This window comes from Archocentrus centrarchus, chromosome 7, assembly GCF_007364275.1.
Source record: "Archocentrus centrarchus isolate MPI-CPG fArcCen1 chromosome 7, fArcCen1, whole genome shotgun sequence".
NCBI classification, from domain to species: domain Eukaryota; kingdom Metazoa; phylum Chordata; class Actinopteri; order Cichliformes; family Cichlidae; genus Archocentrus; species Archocentrus centrarchus.
In genome coordinates, this window is record NC_044352.1 from 28,364,138 (window position 1) to 28,380,014 (window position 15,877).

The window sequence follows — 15,877 nt, forward strand, 5'->3', positions numbered from 1 at the left end:
CTGTGTTGTTAACTACAGTTGTACGATTTTCTCTGGAGTGCATAACCCAACACGTGTCCAGGCACCCTGAATACACAAAGCATGTGCATATACACACATGGCCATTCATTACTGGCAAGCATTTGTATATAAATATTCACAAACATACTTATCTTGCAATGTGCAACATTATGTTGATACAGCAGTCTCCAAGTCTCTAAATGTACTACTAACTCAGTCAAATGCATGTTCAAGCATTGTCACAGATCACTTCAACACAGTTACCACCTTGTGCAAATAAAAAAAAGGGTGCATCTTGTCTTACTGTTTAATTGAAAAACATTACAGTAAATCATAGAGAAACCCTGTAGCATGTAGTCACAATAAATCCACAGCACAAATCACCGACAGGGAATGTGTAACACTACATTTAGGAAACAGTTGGATGTTACGTAAAAAAAAAGAAAAAAGAAAAAAAAAAAGATGCAGTTTTTAAAATGATTACTCTTTTCGACACTGATTCAGAATCTAAACAGAGTAAAAGAAATAGTGAATCCAGACTTAGAATATACAAGGGCACAGTTGGCTATATGCTGTGTTATGCTGTGTTGTTTGGGGCATCAGTAATTACATAACATTCATCAGATCATGGAGACATTGTCAGAGTGTTTTTCCTCTTGGAGTCCCGCCGTGGGAATGGCACAAAGCTTTTCACCTCTCTGAAACACAATCCTGTGTAAAAGGGGGGGGAAAAAAAAAAAAAAAAAAAAAAAAAAAAAAAAAAAAAAAAAAAAAGAGGACGACTGTAAGTGTTTTGTGTGGCAACATGTCCACAACCCATGGACATTCACAACACAGTAATGCACAAGTTTGTATATATAGTTATACATTTCTCATAACAACATAAAGTAACGGCAGTCAATCAACATTCTGCTCAGTAAACAGAAATACTACAGAAAAAAATGTGTATGTTCTCCACTTCAATTTGCCAATTTATGATATCACTGTCAGTTGTTACTAACAGTGTTTGCTCATGATATAATTTTTTTCCACTTACGCCTCCACTCATCCAGAGTCAATGTGTCGTTGTCATGACTGTCATCGTAAGGCGCAGGCTCCGGGAAGTCATCCAGGTCCCGCAGGCTGTCGAAGTATGGGTGCTCTAGAGCTAGTTCAGCTGTGGGCCTCTCATCTCCATCCAGAACCAGCATCTTCTCCAGCAAATCAACACCTGCAAAAGGTCAGTGGTGTGGAATAATGCACCAATTTGCCCCGATATAAAAACCACAAAATTGAAAAAGTATGTGAATGTTTAAAATATTTATAAAATATCAGTGGTCCATGTGGCAGGCTGCTGCAACCTTCTCATAAGACAGAGTAAATTATACTTCTAACAGGCCCTGAAAGCACTATAAAATCTATCACTTATCAAAGTCATCTTGTTTTCGTTCTACGTAACAGACTATTTAAACATCATACATAAAAGAACAATACCACAGAAAGAAAGAAAAAGTGTGGAACAAAAAAAAAAGTACAAAAATGTGAAAAAAGTGTCCCACCTTGTGCACTGGCTCTGGGAAACAACAGGGAGAAGTCTTTTCTGGGATAGCGAGGAAGGCTCTTGACATAATTTCTGGCCTGTTTTAAGAGATCAAAGGTGAATATTTGTTGTTCAATCTCCAAATATGGCAACAATGATTCAGTTTAACTGTGTTTGTGTAACACTGAGCTCTGTAAAAATGCAAATAATACAAAGATCAGCTCAGAGTATGCTAACGTGATATGTTCCAATCTTGTTAGTATTGTGCTGAACACAAATCTAAGGTCATTTCTAAAATCAAGGACTCTAAATCATTTGCAATTGGAAAACAGAACTTCCTATTAAAGCATCCCGCTACAGGCTTATATTAATGCACTGACCTTTCCTCTAGTGCCACCCTCAGGACAAATTATATAGTTTACATCTGATAAAGAAAAAAGGACACAAATGAAAAGCTAAATTTCCAGTATGCTTCTGTAGGTTGTAGTGTGCTGTATATTTCTACCTAAAAAGGTAGTGCTAGGTAATGATCGGACTTCTAATTTCTTGGGGTTGAGAGAAGAATTTAGTGTCTGAGCTCAAGTGTTTTCTGGGATATGACACGTTTGACGCTCACTCTGAGGGAAATCACTTTAAACTGCTTAACTTTAAAGGGTAGTGAACATCTGTAAAACAATGGTGACAGATTTTTGTACAAACTGTATTTCCCTGGCATACCTGTATATTTATGTCATACACATACTATAATGCTTCCTACCTCTGGAGTGTCCAGCTTTTGGATGAACTCTGGCCCAGGCACACCGGTTACTTTCATGATCTGCGTCAGCTGGTCCATGTCTTATAGCAAAAAGGTGACAGTCAAGGATTTTTACACTTAGACTGGTGGTTCAGTAAGTGGAAAATAGGGGTTCACAGCAGGCGTGCAAAACTGAATAATAAAGGAAAATGAAAACCACTTGTGACGTCTTTATTTCCTAGCAGACCTGTGAATCATTTAACAGCATCAGAAGCAAAATCAGAACATAAAAGAGAAATATAACACATGTAGGAGCATATATAACAAGGCAGATAAAAAATGTGTTGGATGGCGCCTCAGGAAATGTGCTGCTTTTGCTTCATGTAATATACTGTAATTGCCTCTTGTGCTCCACTTCGTGTCTGATTTATTGCACTTGTCATCAAGATGAAGCCGTTTCTGTTAATTAAGCACCTTTCAATTCAATTCAGTTCAATTCAATTCAATTTTATTTATATAGCGCCAAATCACAACAAACTGTCGCCTCAAGGCGCTTTGTATTGTGGGTAAAGACCCTACAATAATACAGAGAAAACCCAACAGTCAAAACGACCCCCTATGAGCAGCACTTGGCGACAGTGGAAAGGAAAAACTCCCTTTTAACAGGAAGAAACCTCCAGCAGAACCAGGCTCAGGGAGGGGCAGTCATCTGCCGCGACCGGTTGGGCTGAGGGGAGAGAAAGACATGCTGTGGAAGAGAGCCAAAGATTAATATCAATTAATGATTAAATGCAGAGTGGAGTATAAACAAAGTAAATAAGGTGAATGAGAAACAGTGCATTATGTGAACCCCCCAGCAGACTAGGCCTATAGCAGCATAACTAAGGGATGGTTCAGGGTCGCCTGATCCAGCCCTAACTATAAGCTTTATCATAAAGGAAAGTTTTAAGCCTAATCTTAAAAATAGAGAGGGTGTCTGTCTCCCGAATCCAAGCTGGAAGCTGGTTCCACAGAAGAGGCGCCTGAAAGCTGAAGGCTCTGCCTCCCATTCTACTCTTAAGTATCCTAGGAACCACAAGTAAGCCACCAGCCTGAGAGCGAAGTGCTCTATTGGGGTGATATGGTACTATGAGGTCTTTGAGATAAGATGGTGCCTGATTATTCAAGACCTTGTATGTGAGGAGAAGAATTTTAAATTCTATTCTAGATTTAACAGGGAGCCAATGAAGAGAAGCCAAAATGGGAGAAATATGCTCTCTCTTTCTAGTCCCTGTCAGTACTCTAGCTGCAGCATTTTGGATCAGCTGAAGGCTTTTCAGGAAGCTTTTAGGACAGCCTGATAATAATGAATTACAATAATCCAGCCTAGAAGTAATAAATGCATGAATGAGCTTTTCAGCATCACTCTGAGAAAGGATGTTTCTAATTTTAGAAATATTGCGCAAATGCAAAAAAGCGGTCCTACATATTTGTTTAATATGTGCATTGAAGGACATATCCTGGTCAAAAATGACTCCAAGATTTCTCACAGTGTTACTGGAGGCCAAAGTAATGCCATCCAGAGTAAGTATCTGGTTAGACACCGTGTTTCTAAGATTTGTGGGGCCGAGAACAAGAATTTCAGTTTTATCTGAATTTAGAAGCAGGAAATTAGAGGTCATCCAGGCCTTAATATCTTTAAGACATTCCTGCAGTTTAACTAATTGATGTGTGTCATCTGGCTTCATTGATAGGTAAAGCTGAGTATCATCTGCATAACAATGAAAATTGATGCAGTGCTTTCTAATAATACTGCCTAAGGGAAGCATGTATAATGTAAATAAAATTGGTCCTAGCACAGAACCCTGTGGAACTCCATAATTAACCTTAGTGTGTGAAGAAGACTCCCCATTTACATGAACAAATTGGAGTCTATGAGATAAATATGATTCAAACCACTGCAGTGCAGTACCTTTAATACCTATAGCAAGCTCTAATCTCTGTAATAAAATGTTATGGTCAACAGTATCAAAAGCTGCACTGAGGTCCAACAGGACAAGAACAGAGATGAGTCCACTGTCAGAGGCTGTAAGAAGATCATTGGTAACCTTCACTAATGCTGTTTCTGTACTGTGATGAATTCTGAAACCTGACTGAAACTCTTCAAATAAACCGTTCCTCTGCAGATGATCAGTTAGCTGTTTTACAACTACTCTTTCAAGAATCTTTGAGAGAAAAGGAAGGTTGGAGATTGGCCTATAATTAGCTAAGACAGCTGGGTCAAGTGATGGCTTTTTAAGCAGAGGTTTAATTACAGCCACCTTGAAGGTCTGTGGTACATAGCCAACCAATAAAGACTGATTGATCATTTTTAAGATTGAAGCATCAATAATTGGAAAGACTTCTTTGAACAGTCTAGTAGGAATGGGATCTAACAAACATGTTGCTGGTTTGGAGGAAGTAACTATTGAAGTTAACTCTGAAAGATCAACTGGAGCAAAAGAGTCTAAACAAATACCAGCAGCGCTGAAAGCAGCCGAACATGAAGAATAATCTCTGAGATGGTTATGAATAATTTTTTCTCGAATGTCTAAAATTTTATTTGTAAAGAAATCCATGAAGTCACTACTAGTTAACGTGAAAGGAATACTCAGCTCTACAGAGCTCTGACTCTTTGTCAGCCTGGCTACAGTGCTGAAAAAAAACCTGGGGTTGTTCTTATTTTCTTCAATTAATGATGAATAGTAAGATGTCCTAGCTTTACAGAGGGCTTTTTATAGAGCAACAAACTCTTTTTCCAGGCTAAATGAGCATCTTCTAATTTAGTGAGACGCCATTCCCTCTCCAGCTTTCGGGTTATCTGCTTTAAGCTGTGCGTTTGTGAATTATACCACGGAGTCAGGCACTTCTGATTTGAAGCTTTCCTTTTCAGAGGAGCCACAGTATCCAAAGTTATACGCAGTGAGGATGTAAAACTATTGACGAGATAATCAACCTCACTGGGAGCAGAGTTTAGGTAGCTGCTCTGCACTGTGTTGGCACATGGCACTGAAGAGCATAACAATGAAGGAATTAGATCCTTAAACTTAGTTACAGCACTTTCAGAAAGACTTCTACTGTAATTAAACTTATTCCCCACTGCTGTGTAATCCATTAAAGTAAATGTAAATGTTACTAAGAAATGATCAGACAGGAGGGGGCTTTCAGGGAATACTGTTAAGTCTTCAGTTTCTATGCCATATGTCAGGACAAGATCCAGAGTATGATTAAAGTGGTGGGTGGGCTCCTTTACATTTTGAGAGAAGCCAATTGAATCTAACAATAGATTAAATGCAGTGTTGAGGCTGTCATTCTCAGCATCTACATGGATGTTAAAATCACCCACTATAATTATTTTATCTGAACTGAGCACTAAATCAGATAAAAAGTCTGAGAAATCAGACAGAAACTCTGAGTAAGGAACAGGTGGACGATAGATAATAACAAATAAAACAGGTTTTTGATTTTCCCAATTAGGATGGACAAGACTAAGAGTCAGGCTTTCAAAAGAATGAAAACTTTGTCTGGGTCTCTGATTAATTAATAAGCTGGAATTGAAGATTGCAGCTAATCCTCCTCCTCGACCTGTGCTTCGAGCATTCTGACAGTTACTGTGACTCGGGGGTGTTGATTCATTTAAACTAACATATTCATCCTGCTGTAACCAGGTTTCTGTAAGGCAGAATAAATCAATATGTTGATCAATTATTAAATCATTTACTAAGAGGGACTTGGAAGAGAGAGACCTAATGTTTAACAATCCACATTTAATTGTTTTATTCTTTGGTGCAGTTGATGAAGCTGTATTATTTATTGTTTTTAAATTTTTATGCTTAAATAGCTTTTTGCTGATTTTAGCTTTGGTTTTTGGTGGTCTGGGAGCAGGCACCGACTCTATGGGGATGGGGTTTTGGGGGGATGGCAGGAGGAGAGAAGCTGCAGAGAGGCGTGTAAGACTGCAACTCTGCTTCCTGGTCTCAACCCTGGGTAGTCAGTTTTTAGGAGGGTTAATAAATTTGGCCAGATTTCTAGAAATGAGAGCTGCTCCATCCAAAGTGGGATGGATGCCGTCTCTCCTAACAAGACCAGGTTTTCCCCAGAAACTTTGCCAGTTATCTATGAAGCCCACGTCATTTTTTGGACACCACTCAGACAGCCAGCGATTCAAGGAGAACATGCGGCTAAACATGTCGCTCCTGGTCTGATTGGGGAGGGGCCCAGAGAAAACTACAGAGTCCGACATCGTTTTTGCAAAGTTACACACCGAGTCAATATTAATTTTAGTGACCTCCGATTGGCGTAACCGGGTGTCATTACTGCCGACGTGAATAACGATCTTACCAAATCTACGATTGGCCTTAGCCAGCAGTTTCAAATTTCCATGAATGTCGCCTGCTCTGGCCCCTGGAAGACATTTGACTATGGTCGCCGGTCTCTCTAGCTTCGCGTTTCTCAAAACAGAGTCACCAATAACCAGAGTTTGTTCCTCGGCGGGTGTTTCGCCGAGTGGAGAAAAACGGTTAGAGACGTGAACAGGTTGGTGGTGTACCCGGGGCTTCTGCTTAGGACCACGCTTCCTCCTCACCGTCACCCAGCTGGCCTGTTTTCCCTGCTGCTCGGGATCTGCTGGGGGGGAGCTAACGGCGGCTAAGCTACCATGGTCCGCACCCGCTACAGGGGCCTGGCTAGATGCAGGATTTTCCAGGGTGCGGAGCCGAGTCTCCAGTTCAGAAAGCCTGGCCTCCAGAGCTACAAACAGACTACATTTATTACAAGTACCGTTACTGCTAAAGGAGGCCGACGAGTAACTAAACATGTGACAGCCAGAGCAGGAAAGTGCAGGAGAGACAGGAGAAGAAGCCATGCTGGTAGTGAGTCGGCTAAGGGCTAAGCTACTAGCTGAGCTAAGCTAGCGAATTTCTAAAAACAAATAAAGTGAGTAATGTGAATACAGGTGATTCAGCAAAGAGTATGCTATTTAAAGTAGGTGAAGATTACACTAAAATATGTTATTATCCAGATAAATCGAGTTATACAGATATAACAGCTAACAGACAGCAAAACACTGTGCTCCGAAACAGGAACAGGAAGTGATACAATTCCGCAGTGAGAGCCAAAACCACAATTTCCTTACCTTTCCTTACCTCCTTACCTTTCAGTCTCCTTTATTATTACAATGGTTTAATAAAGCGATATTAAAACTTTACAGGGCATCATACAGCGTGCTTTGCATACCAACTTTAATGATTTAACTTATTGTTTATTACGCAGGCTCATCAAGTTGAGCAAATGGACCAGGCTAAAGAAAGGATACAATCTTTCCCTTTGAAGAGGGTCTTTCCATTGATCATTTCTGCCATTATGCAGCCCACAGACCAGATGTCCACTAGAAGAAACACCAAAGGAAAGCGACATCAGTGAGAAATCATGAAGAATACATATCACTAAGAGGCTTATACGTTTCGCTGAGTACAGAAGAAATGAGGAAGGTGGCATTTATGTGCCAGAGCACAGTTCCTATTCACAGCAGGGAGCTGAATCTGTTGTGTTGTGTGCTTTAAAATGGGGGAATATTCAGTGAGTAATACTATCCTGTGCAGGGTGTAAACCCATCAGAGCTGCTTTCTCAGCTACACTCCACTCTGTGGATGCCATTTACAAAACGAAAAACCGCTATCTCCTAAAGGAACATAAATCCTGGGTTTGCAGTGACAGTTCTGTCATTGAGTCTCAGCACTATCAGGCTGCTGTCAGACCCATCTGTGTCAACAGATTAACGGGGAAAAAAAAAATGTATTTTTCAGGATGAAATCCATGCAACTTCAAATACTTGTCAGGAATTAGCAACAGGATTACAAAAGTTGCTGACCCATGAAGTACCATACAAGCAACATTGAAAGCTGGAGTGCTGAGACGTTTTCACATGACAAACAACAAACAGTCACAGCACCAACCGGCCAACCCGATACTCGGACGACAGAGAGAATGGTGGGAAAGAATATGTAACAGCTACAATTGTCTTGCCAGTCTGAGTGTAGTGCATCCAGTTCAGAATGACCTCAGGCGCCCGGTACCAACGGGTCACCACGTAGCCTGTCATTTCAGCATCAGCACTGCGAGCCAGCCCGAAGTCCAGGATCTGTATCAGCACCAAGGAAACTGATCACGGTCTGCAACATCTACTTAGTGTTTCTCTAAATACACACATACACAGTTTATATATATAAAATATAAATAAAATTTTTGCAGCTGCCCTATCATCTAAGTGTTTCTTGTGTGCACTCCTTAGAAATACGTACCTTTAGTTCACAGTCTTGATTAACAGCCAAGTTTCCAGGCTTAAGATCCTGTTAGGGAAAATAAGTCGAGTGATGGTTACTTAGTGCACATAGTAATTAACAAGAAATTATAGTGATTGTACCACAGGCGCTTACGAGAGCCAGTAAGAGCTTTAGTGTTTCTACTTCCTGTGGCCTAACATGGCTCAGCTGAACTGAAATACATGAATGCTGTGGGCATTATAACAAGGATTTTAATAGTGTGACTCAACTACAAGCTGCCCATAAGACACACTGGCACAAATCTGCAGTCAATACTGCAACATAAGGTGTGATAAGTGCATCGCTGTCAGTGGGTGTTAATAACAATTTATCTGCTTTAAGAATTACAGGAGTAACAGCTCCACAGTGTAGTGATTTGCACATTTGTCTAACAAGCGAAAGATCCCTGGTTTGATCCCAGGAGGAAACACAGAGCCCTTTGGGGTTGTGTCAGGATGTGAATCTGGCATAAAAATCTGCCACATCAAACATGTGGAGCTACCTGCGGTGGCAACCCCTTCTCATTAAGGGAATAAGGTTTTCCCTTCTCCACAGATTTACCCACAGGCTTGGGACTGGAGCTCAAAAGGTGTGGCCTAACATCTCCAGACATGCAGTCACACATCAGAGGAGTTGATTCATCCTACCTGTTTGGGCAGGTAACCACTTAACAATGATAAATTGTGAACAGAACGGGCAAAAAAAAAATTTCCCAAGAACGTCACCAATACCACATCCTCAATCTGAGTCACAACAAAGTGCAGCACAATTTCCTGGACAGATTACATTTTCTTCACAGATTGAGGAAATCATTAACAGGAAGTCATGTTCTAGGACATACTTTTAAGAGGAGGTGTTCCCCCAATTTTACTTGAATTATTATTTTTAATGGCTTTTATTTCCTATTATTTATTGATTGTAAATTTATTGTAATGGGCTTTTTTTTTTGTCCAGTGCCTGTTTTATTTTATCATGTTGCTCTGGTGAAGCACTTTGTGACAGATTTTAAAAAGTGCTAAACAAAGTTATCATTATTATTATTCTCAATACCCTGTAAAGGCCAGTTTATGATGTTCCACAAACTGCTTCCAAGATTCGTACGCATTCTACAGCAGCAAAATGAGTTGTACTTACCCTGTGGATGATTCCAGCCTTATGAATGTACTGCAAAGGAATAAACAGAGCAGTAATACCTTAGTTTACATTGTAGTTTTATAGCAGGCCTGGTTAGACTAAGAGCCTGACAAGGCGAATCAGACACCTAAATTCAAAGCAGTGTTTCAAAAGGTGTTTTAGGAATAACTCCTTGGCCCATTGCACACAGCAAATAACTCTAGGCTAGTCAGTAATTATTACCATTTCATTGTGTGTTTCACTGACTCATTTAAAGCAACTAAGGCTGACTCTCTGTAAGTATATGTGCACATATTTTTGTAACATAGGTAAAAATCTTTTGTATTTCTGCCGCTGTAGCTTTTCACTGAAAATTTAAATATGCGCCCCAAAGAAACGTCAGTCCAAATGACAAAGGCCGTCATTAGGCTTTAGGAGTGGCCATAACAACAATCTGGTTCATTCTTAAAAAGAAAGAATGCACTGACAAGCTCAGCAACACCAAAAAGACTGAAAGACCACAGGAGAAAGTGGATGATGACAGAAGTGCTTTCATGATTAAGAAAAACAACTTCACTACATCAAAACAAGTCAAGAACACTCTTGAGGAAGCAGGTGTGTCATTGTCAAAAGTCTACAATCAAGAGATGGCTTCATGAAATACAGAGAGTTTACAACAAATTGCAAACTGCTGGTTACACTCGAGAACAAGAAGGCCAGATTCTGGACAAACATTCATTCGGACCGATGAAACCAAGTTTACCTTGTACCAGAATGATGAAAAGATGAGAATTACAGAAGGAAAGAAAAAGCACATATGCTGAAACATACCACATCATTTGTCAAACACAGCGGAAGCAATGCTGTGGCAAGTGCGTGTATTTGAATCTGAGAGGGACAGGAGGTCACTGAACAAACTGCTCTGCATCACGGTCGATCCATCTCATTCGCTTCACTCCACACCGCAGAGGCAGCAGAGCTCATTGTCCTTCAGACTTATCCAACCCCACTGGCAAAAAGAACGCTTCAGGAAATCATTCCTACCGTTCTCAGTAAAACTGCACAACTGCTTTCCTTTTTTGGGACGGGTGAACACACCTGCCAGGACACAAGATTCCACACACATTTCCCTATTATACCATTATACTATTATTATGTCTTATTCTTCTTAAATTTCTTTAACTTAGCTTTCATTTAACTTTCTAGTTTCTTCATTTTTATCACTGTATGTATAATATTTTTTTACTACCTCACATTATAAGGGCTTCACTCTGGGCCTGTGGTACTTTTATTTTTAACAATGTATTCACCCAAATGCTGCAAAATTGATCAGATAGCACATCACAGTGCCAATCGTGTTTCTCAAGGCAAACAAATGGGATATTCGTCAATGGCCAAGTTACTCTGCTGATATCAACCCAACAGAGCATGCTTTTGAGTTATTAAATACAAAACTGAATGCAAAAACATCCACAAACAAGCAACAGATAAAGACAGCTGTACTACACCATCACTGTGGTCAGATACACAGGCAAAACGACAAAAATGTGTCTTTGTCCAACAAATTATGGAACTATCTATAGATCAGTATTATTCTGACACGACTGTATTACACAGTTAAACTGGAATGTATTCAGTGAAGCTTTAACTGGTTATTAATATACTTCACTAGTTCTAACATCTGTTGCTTAATGATAACATTGGAGGCTTGGTTAAGCTCATCTTTGGCTCACCCTGAGTCCACAAAGCATCTGGTAGACAAGAAACTGGACTTTGTCTTCTGAGAGATGACCCCGCACCTTCGACAGGTCAGTAAACATGTAAGGCATGACCAGGTAGCTGGAAAGAAAAGAAGAAGAAGAAGAGAGATGTAAGGAAGAGAGATGCAGTGAGACATTACTGAGGCAAAGAGGACAATGATTACCTCAGCCTAATGTTCCAAACATGTTACGAGGCACTGTCTCAGCAATCCATCCTACTCTTAACTTTCACACCATGTCAGCGCTCTGATCTGTCTTTTCTTCCTTTCACCAAAGAGCTCGGTGGGCACGCGTACGTTTACATAACTAAAACATTGCTCCACTTTTTTATATTTTCCCTCATGTGATGCAGCAGCAGCCTGAATGTCACCTAACAGAGGTGAATGTGAGAAATGTCCACGGCAGCCTAATCAGACATTAAACCCCCCCCCCCCGCTTAGTACAAAGTGCCCAAAATGTCAGAACACATTCATATGAGGTTAGCACAGGTAATTAGTGTGAGCGAGTGGGTGAATCCTGTCACCTAAACCAAACCGAGTATTTCCAGAATTGAGACTGCATCTGAAGCACAGTATCTCCTCGTGTTACATTAAACTTCTTTAAAGAAAAATTACTTAATAATTAAAAAAAAAAAAAAAATACTGGGAAATGTACAGAACATTTGCTGACTTTTTTCTTTTTTTTATAATACTCACTCTGTTCATTGTGAAGTATTTTACACCAGTCTTTTAAAACAAAGTGATTCATCCATATGTGCACAACCCTGTGTGGGCTACTGATTGCATTGTGTGTGGGCTTTTAGCCCCATTAATTCCACTATTTATACCTACTATGCTTATTTACTAATATATACTTTTATTCTTAGACTCTGCTAGAGTAGCTGTACATGACTGGCTGCTCCTCGCAAACAGAAAGATTGAACAGCGGGTGGCTGGGGCTTCTGTGGTTGCAATCAGCCTGAGATGCCTGAGATGACCATATTAATAAAACCACCTTAGGTTTATAGCAGCATGAAGTCTGAGCTCATGGGGATTACTTGAATATGTGCCAACCCCATTATGGACAATTTACGTATCCACTATTGTAGCAGTACCTATATACAGTGGGGGAAATAATTATTTGATCCCCGGCTGAATTTGTAAGTTTACTCACTTACAAAGAATTGAACGGTCTCTAATTTTTTATGGTAGTTTCATTTTAGTGGAGAGAGACAGAATATCAACGATAATTAACGATAAAATAATTTTCCCCCCACTGTGTGGCCACTGTCCCCCACATGACAGGAAAAGGAGAATATGTCCTCTTTAGGTACATAAAGAGGTACATAAAGAGAGTGTGGGAAAGGCTATTTCACAGGCATGCCCATACTTTTCCTGGAAAGTGAAAAAAAAACATTTTCAAACATTTTCATATTTTTCTTAAACATTACAAGGACATGTTGCAACATGCCAAACAGAGTAACATTATATGGTACTGTCAAAAAAGACAAGGCTACAACATTTTCCCTTATCACTCTAGCAAATAAAACAGAAAACACTGCTGCAGTCCTCCAAGAGTTTTACAGGTGAGATAAAACATCTCTTTCAGTATCTGTACCACGTGGCAGGAAGTAGAGCAGGTCGTCTACCAATCAGAACATTGGTAGTTCCATGCCCAACTTCTCCAGTCTGCAGATAAACGTATCCTTGAGTGAGATACTGAACCCCAAGTTGCCTCTAATGCATCCATCAGAGTGTGAGTGTGTCCAAATGTTAGACAAGGCACTTAGGTACAGAAAAAAAAAACGCTTGTATGAATGTGTGTGTGATTGAGGCCTGTAGTAAAAAATCCTTTGAGTGCTCAGAGTAGAAAAATGCTACATAGGTACCAGCCCATTTAAACCTGCAGATCATTTAAAGTGTTCTGCCTGTACCCACATGGTTTCCTAATGAGGTAAAGAATACTCACAAGTCCTGGAAGTCATCCAGGCTTTGGGCAGGTGTAAACACATCAAGTAGTCCTATCACCTAGTTGGAATGAAAGAAGCAGGAGACAGAGACATGGAAGCAAAGGAGTATTAACAGCATATTATTGTATCGAGAATGCAAAATACTGTTTTAATGCCCAAAACATAACCTCCTGAAAGAGACAGAAGATGCACAGGGTACAGTGTACTCACATTTTCATGTTTCATGTGTTTGAGCAGTCGGAGCTCTCGGTAGGCCCTCTTAGCAAAGATCTCTGACTGGAAGGGCCTGTGGAGCTTTTTAATGGCCACTTTCTCTTTAGTCTTCTCATTTATTGTTGAGCTGTGGGGAATGATAATGCAATAAGTCATCAGCTCAGTGCTATTGGTTGGGCCTTTTAGTCTCACTATAATGTTCACTCTTTTGAAAATGACTGAATAGTCTATTTTGTGGTTTCATTCTCAGAAGCTTTGCATGAAACAGCAAAGATGATCTGAGATAGAGGTACCGTACGTGGGACTCATTCTCTAAGTGTGAGGTGGTCTGTGGCTTACTGAGCATCAATATGTAAATGTTTGGCAGCTCTTGATGTGCATGTTTGCGAGGATCTGCAGGGCATCAAATCGTAGGAGGACAGGCTTGTTAGGCTATTTGGAGCCGCATCCACCAACACACATTACACACTTCCCTGTGTGCTGTGGACAACACAGATCCAGAAATGTAGGATATTACAGTTTTACATGCAGCAGCTAATCCATTCAACAATACATACATGAAATTGTGGGTCGTATTTCTGTTTATTTCCTTTGTCTCCTGCATTTACAGGTAGGTACAGATAATGGTAATGGTGTTCATCAGGTGCTGCTTCTTTTAAAGGTCATTCCAAGCTTTTAACAGATCATAACTCCCACACTGTAATGCTTAAAGCCCAGTCAGCAACATCTGCAGCTCTGACAACATGGTGTGGTTAAGCATCAAAATCAGTTATAAACAAATGACTGAAACATATCTTTCTGCATCTGTGCTATGCCAACATCATGAAAAAGAGTTTACATTGCACACATTTCATCAGTTTTAGGCAAGAATAATTGGTCAGAACAAAATGCAGAGCTGTTCATTAAGAAAATGCATTTAGCAGCGTACAGAATCACTGACTTTAACAATAATTTAAGGGCAATGTGCATACTAACACACAAAATAAAAAAACACTCCAATTTGTCTAATAAAATATTGAACTATGGTTATATTCAAGAGCATTTATGTGCAAGTAATATGAAACTTAGCAATGGCCTTGCACATTTGACAGGTGTAACTGTTCCAGCATTTGTCCCTTCTGATTTATTAATATAATAACATTAAAGTGGCCAACTTTAGAGCTTTCTGAATGGCTTTTCTCAAATGGCTCTTTTCAGGTAACATTTAATCAAAGTAGTCATATACCTATTCCTGACAAATATAAAGCATTATAAATGTAAATCCCAACAAAACAGGAAATAGAAATGATTAAGAAGCCCCAAACATTGATCCTATGATCCCATGGAGGATGTAAATCAGTAATGATGAGTGATATCAGCTGGATCCAGTTTCCCTCATGGCTTGACACCTGACCCCCCATTTTTATGTAACCCTAAAAAGCATGGAAACATGCACTGATACACACAATAAGCAATAACGTACAAAATGGTGCATATTTTTATGCACGCAGTCATTCTGATGTTTTACTGTATCTTGTATGTAACTGCATGATGCCATGAAAATGCAAAGTGGCCATCTTTAACACTGACATTCAAACACATCTACATCTCCTACTGCAGAGGGACACACGCAGGGCTGAAGAAATGATACCAGGTGCCTACTTATTACATGAGTTGCCTAGCTGTGTCGCCACTGTTGACAGTATGTTGGAGTGTGTTGGATATAACGTAGGCTCACCTACACACAGTATGCAGCCAGTGTAGCTAACGTTAATGAGTTCCCAAATGCGACACACTTCTTGCAGCGTACATTAATGTATAAAGCACTCACCACACCGAGCCGTACGCCCCAGTCCCTATCTGTTTGAGGTGCGTGTATTTCTCCGGGACTTCCCACACCGTGCTGTTGATTTCTTCACGTTTGAAATGTGCCCGAGTCTCCATGATGAAGAGGAGAAGGCGAAGCTACAAAAACAAACTTCTCCTCCCTCCTCCCGTGAGCCCCTCGCTTGCTCAGAAGGTAATGCAAAACACCCACCGTCCAAGCACCAGATACTATACCTTACATCTCACTTCCGTTTACAGCATTCAAAATAATATCCAACCGTCACTGCGTGGGCGTAATGGGAGCGAAAACAGCTAGCTAACATCCTAATGCGAAGGACTCAAGACAGTCGTTCGTTCGTTCGCAGGGCTGCTAATTCAGCTACTTAGATAAATGTAATGGCCTATTTTAAGCATCTAATTTTCTTTTGTTACAAAAATACTATA

General features: G+C 40.1%; 1 protein-coding gene across 1 annotated transcript; it reads right to left on the reverse strand.

Moving 5' to 3' along the window:
- Positions 1–293: 293 nt before the first annotated feature.
- On the reverse strand, positions 294–15,677 carry mapk13 (mitogen-activated protein kinase 13). The gene is made up of 12 exons (XM_030733024.1): positions 15,438–15,677; positions 13,625–13,754; positions 13,414–13,472; positions 11,440–11,545; positions 9,728–9,757; positions 8,573–8,620; positions 8,298–8,412; positions 7,588–7,659; positions 2,277–2,356; positions 1,539–1,617; positions 1,037–1,210; positions 294–711 (listed from the first exon to the last, which is right to left on the reverse strand). The coding sequence occupies exons 1-12, from the start codon at positions 15,548–15,550 to the stop codon at positions 626–628; spliced, it is 1,092 nt and encodes a 363-aa protein (XP_030588884.1). The 5' UTR covers positions 15,551–15,677; the 3' UTR covers positions 294–625.
- Positions 15,678–15,877: the final 200 nt, after the last annotated feature.

What these genes read in the sequence shown, in the direction of transcription:
- mapk13 (XM_030733024.1), bottom strand. Translation starts at nt 15,550, where the DNA reads ATGGAGACTCGGGCACATTTCAAACGTGAAGAAATCAACAGCACGGTG. An exon ending in AGGCTGGAATCATCCACAGG is followed by an intron (nt 8,621 to 9,727) that starts GTAAGTACAACT and finishes TTTCCCTAACAG; the next exon opens with GATCTTAAGCCTGGAAACTT. An exon ending in AAAAGCTGGACACTCCAGAG is followed by an intron (nt 1,618 to 2,276) that starts GTAGGAAGCATT and finishes CTCTTAAAACAG; the next exon opens with GCCAGAAATTATGTCAAGAG.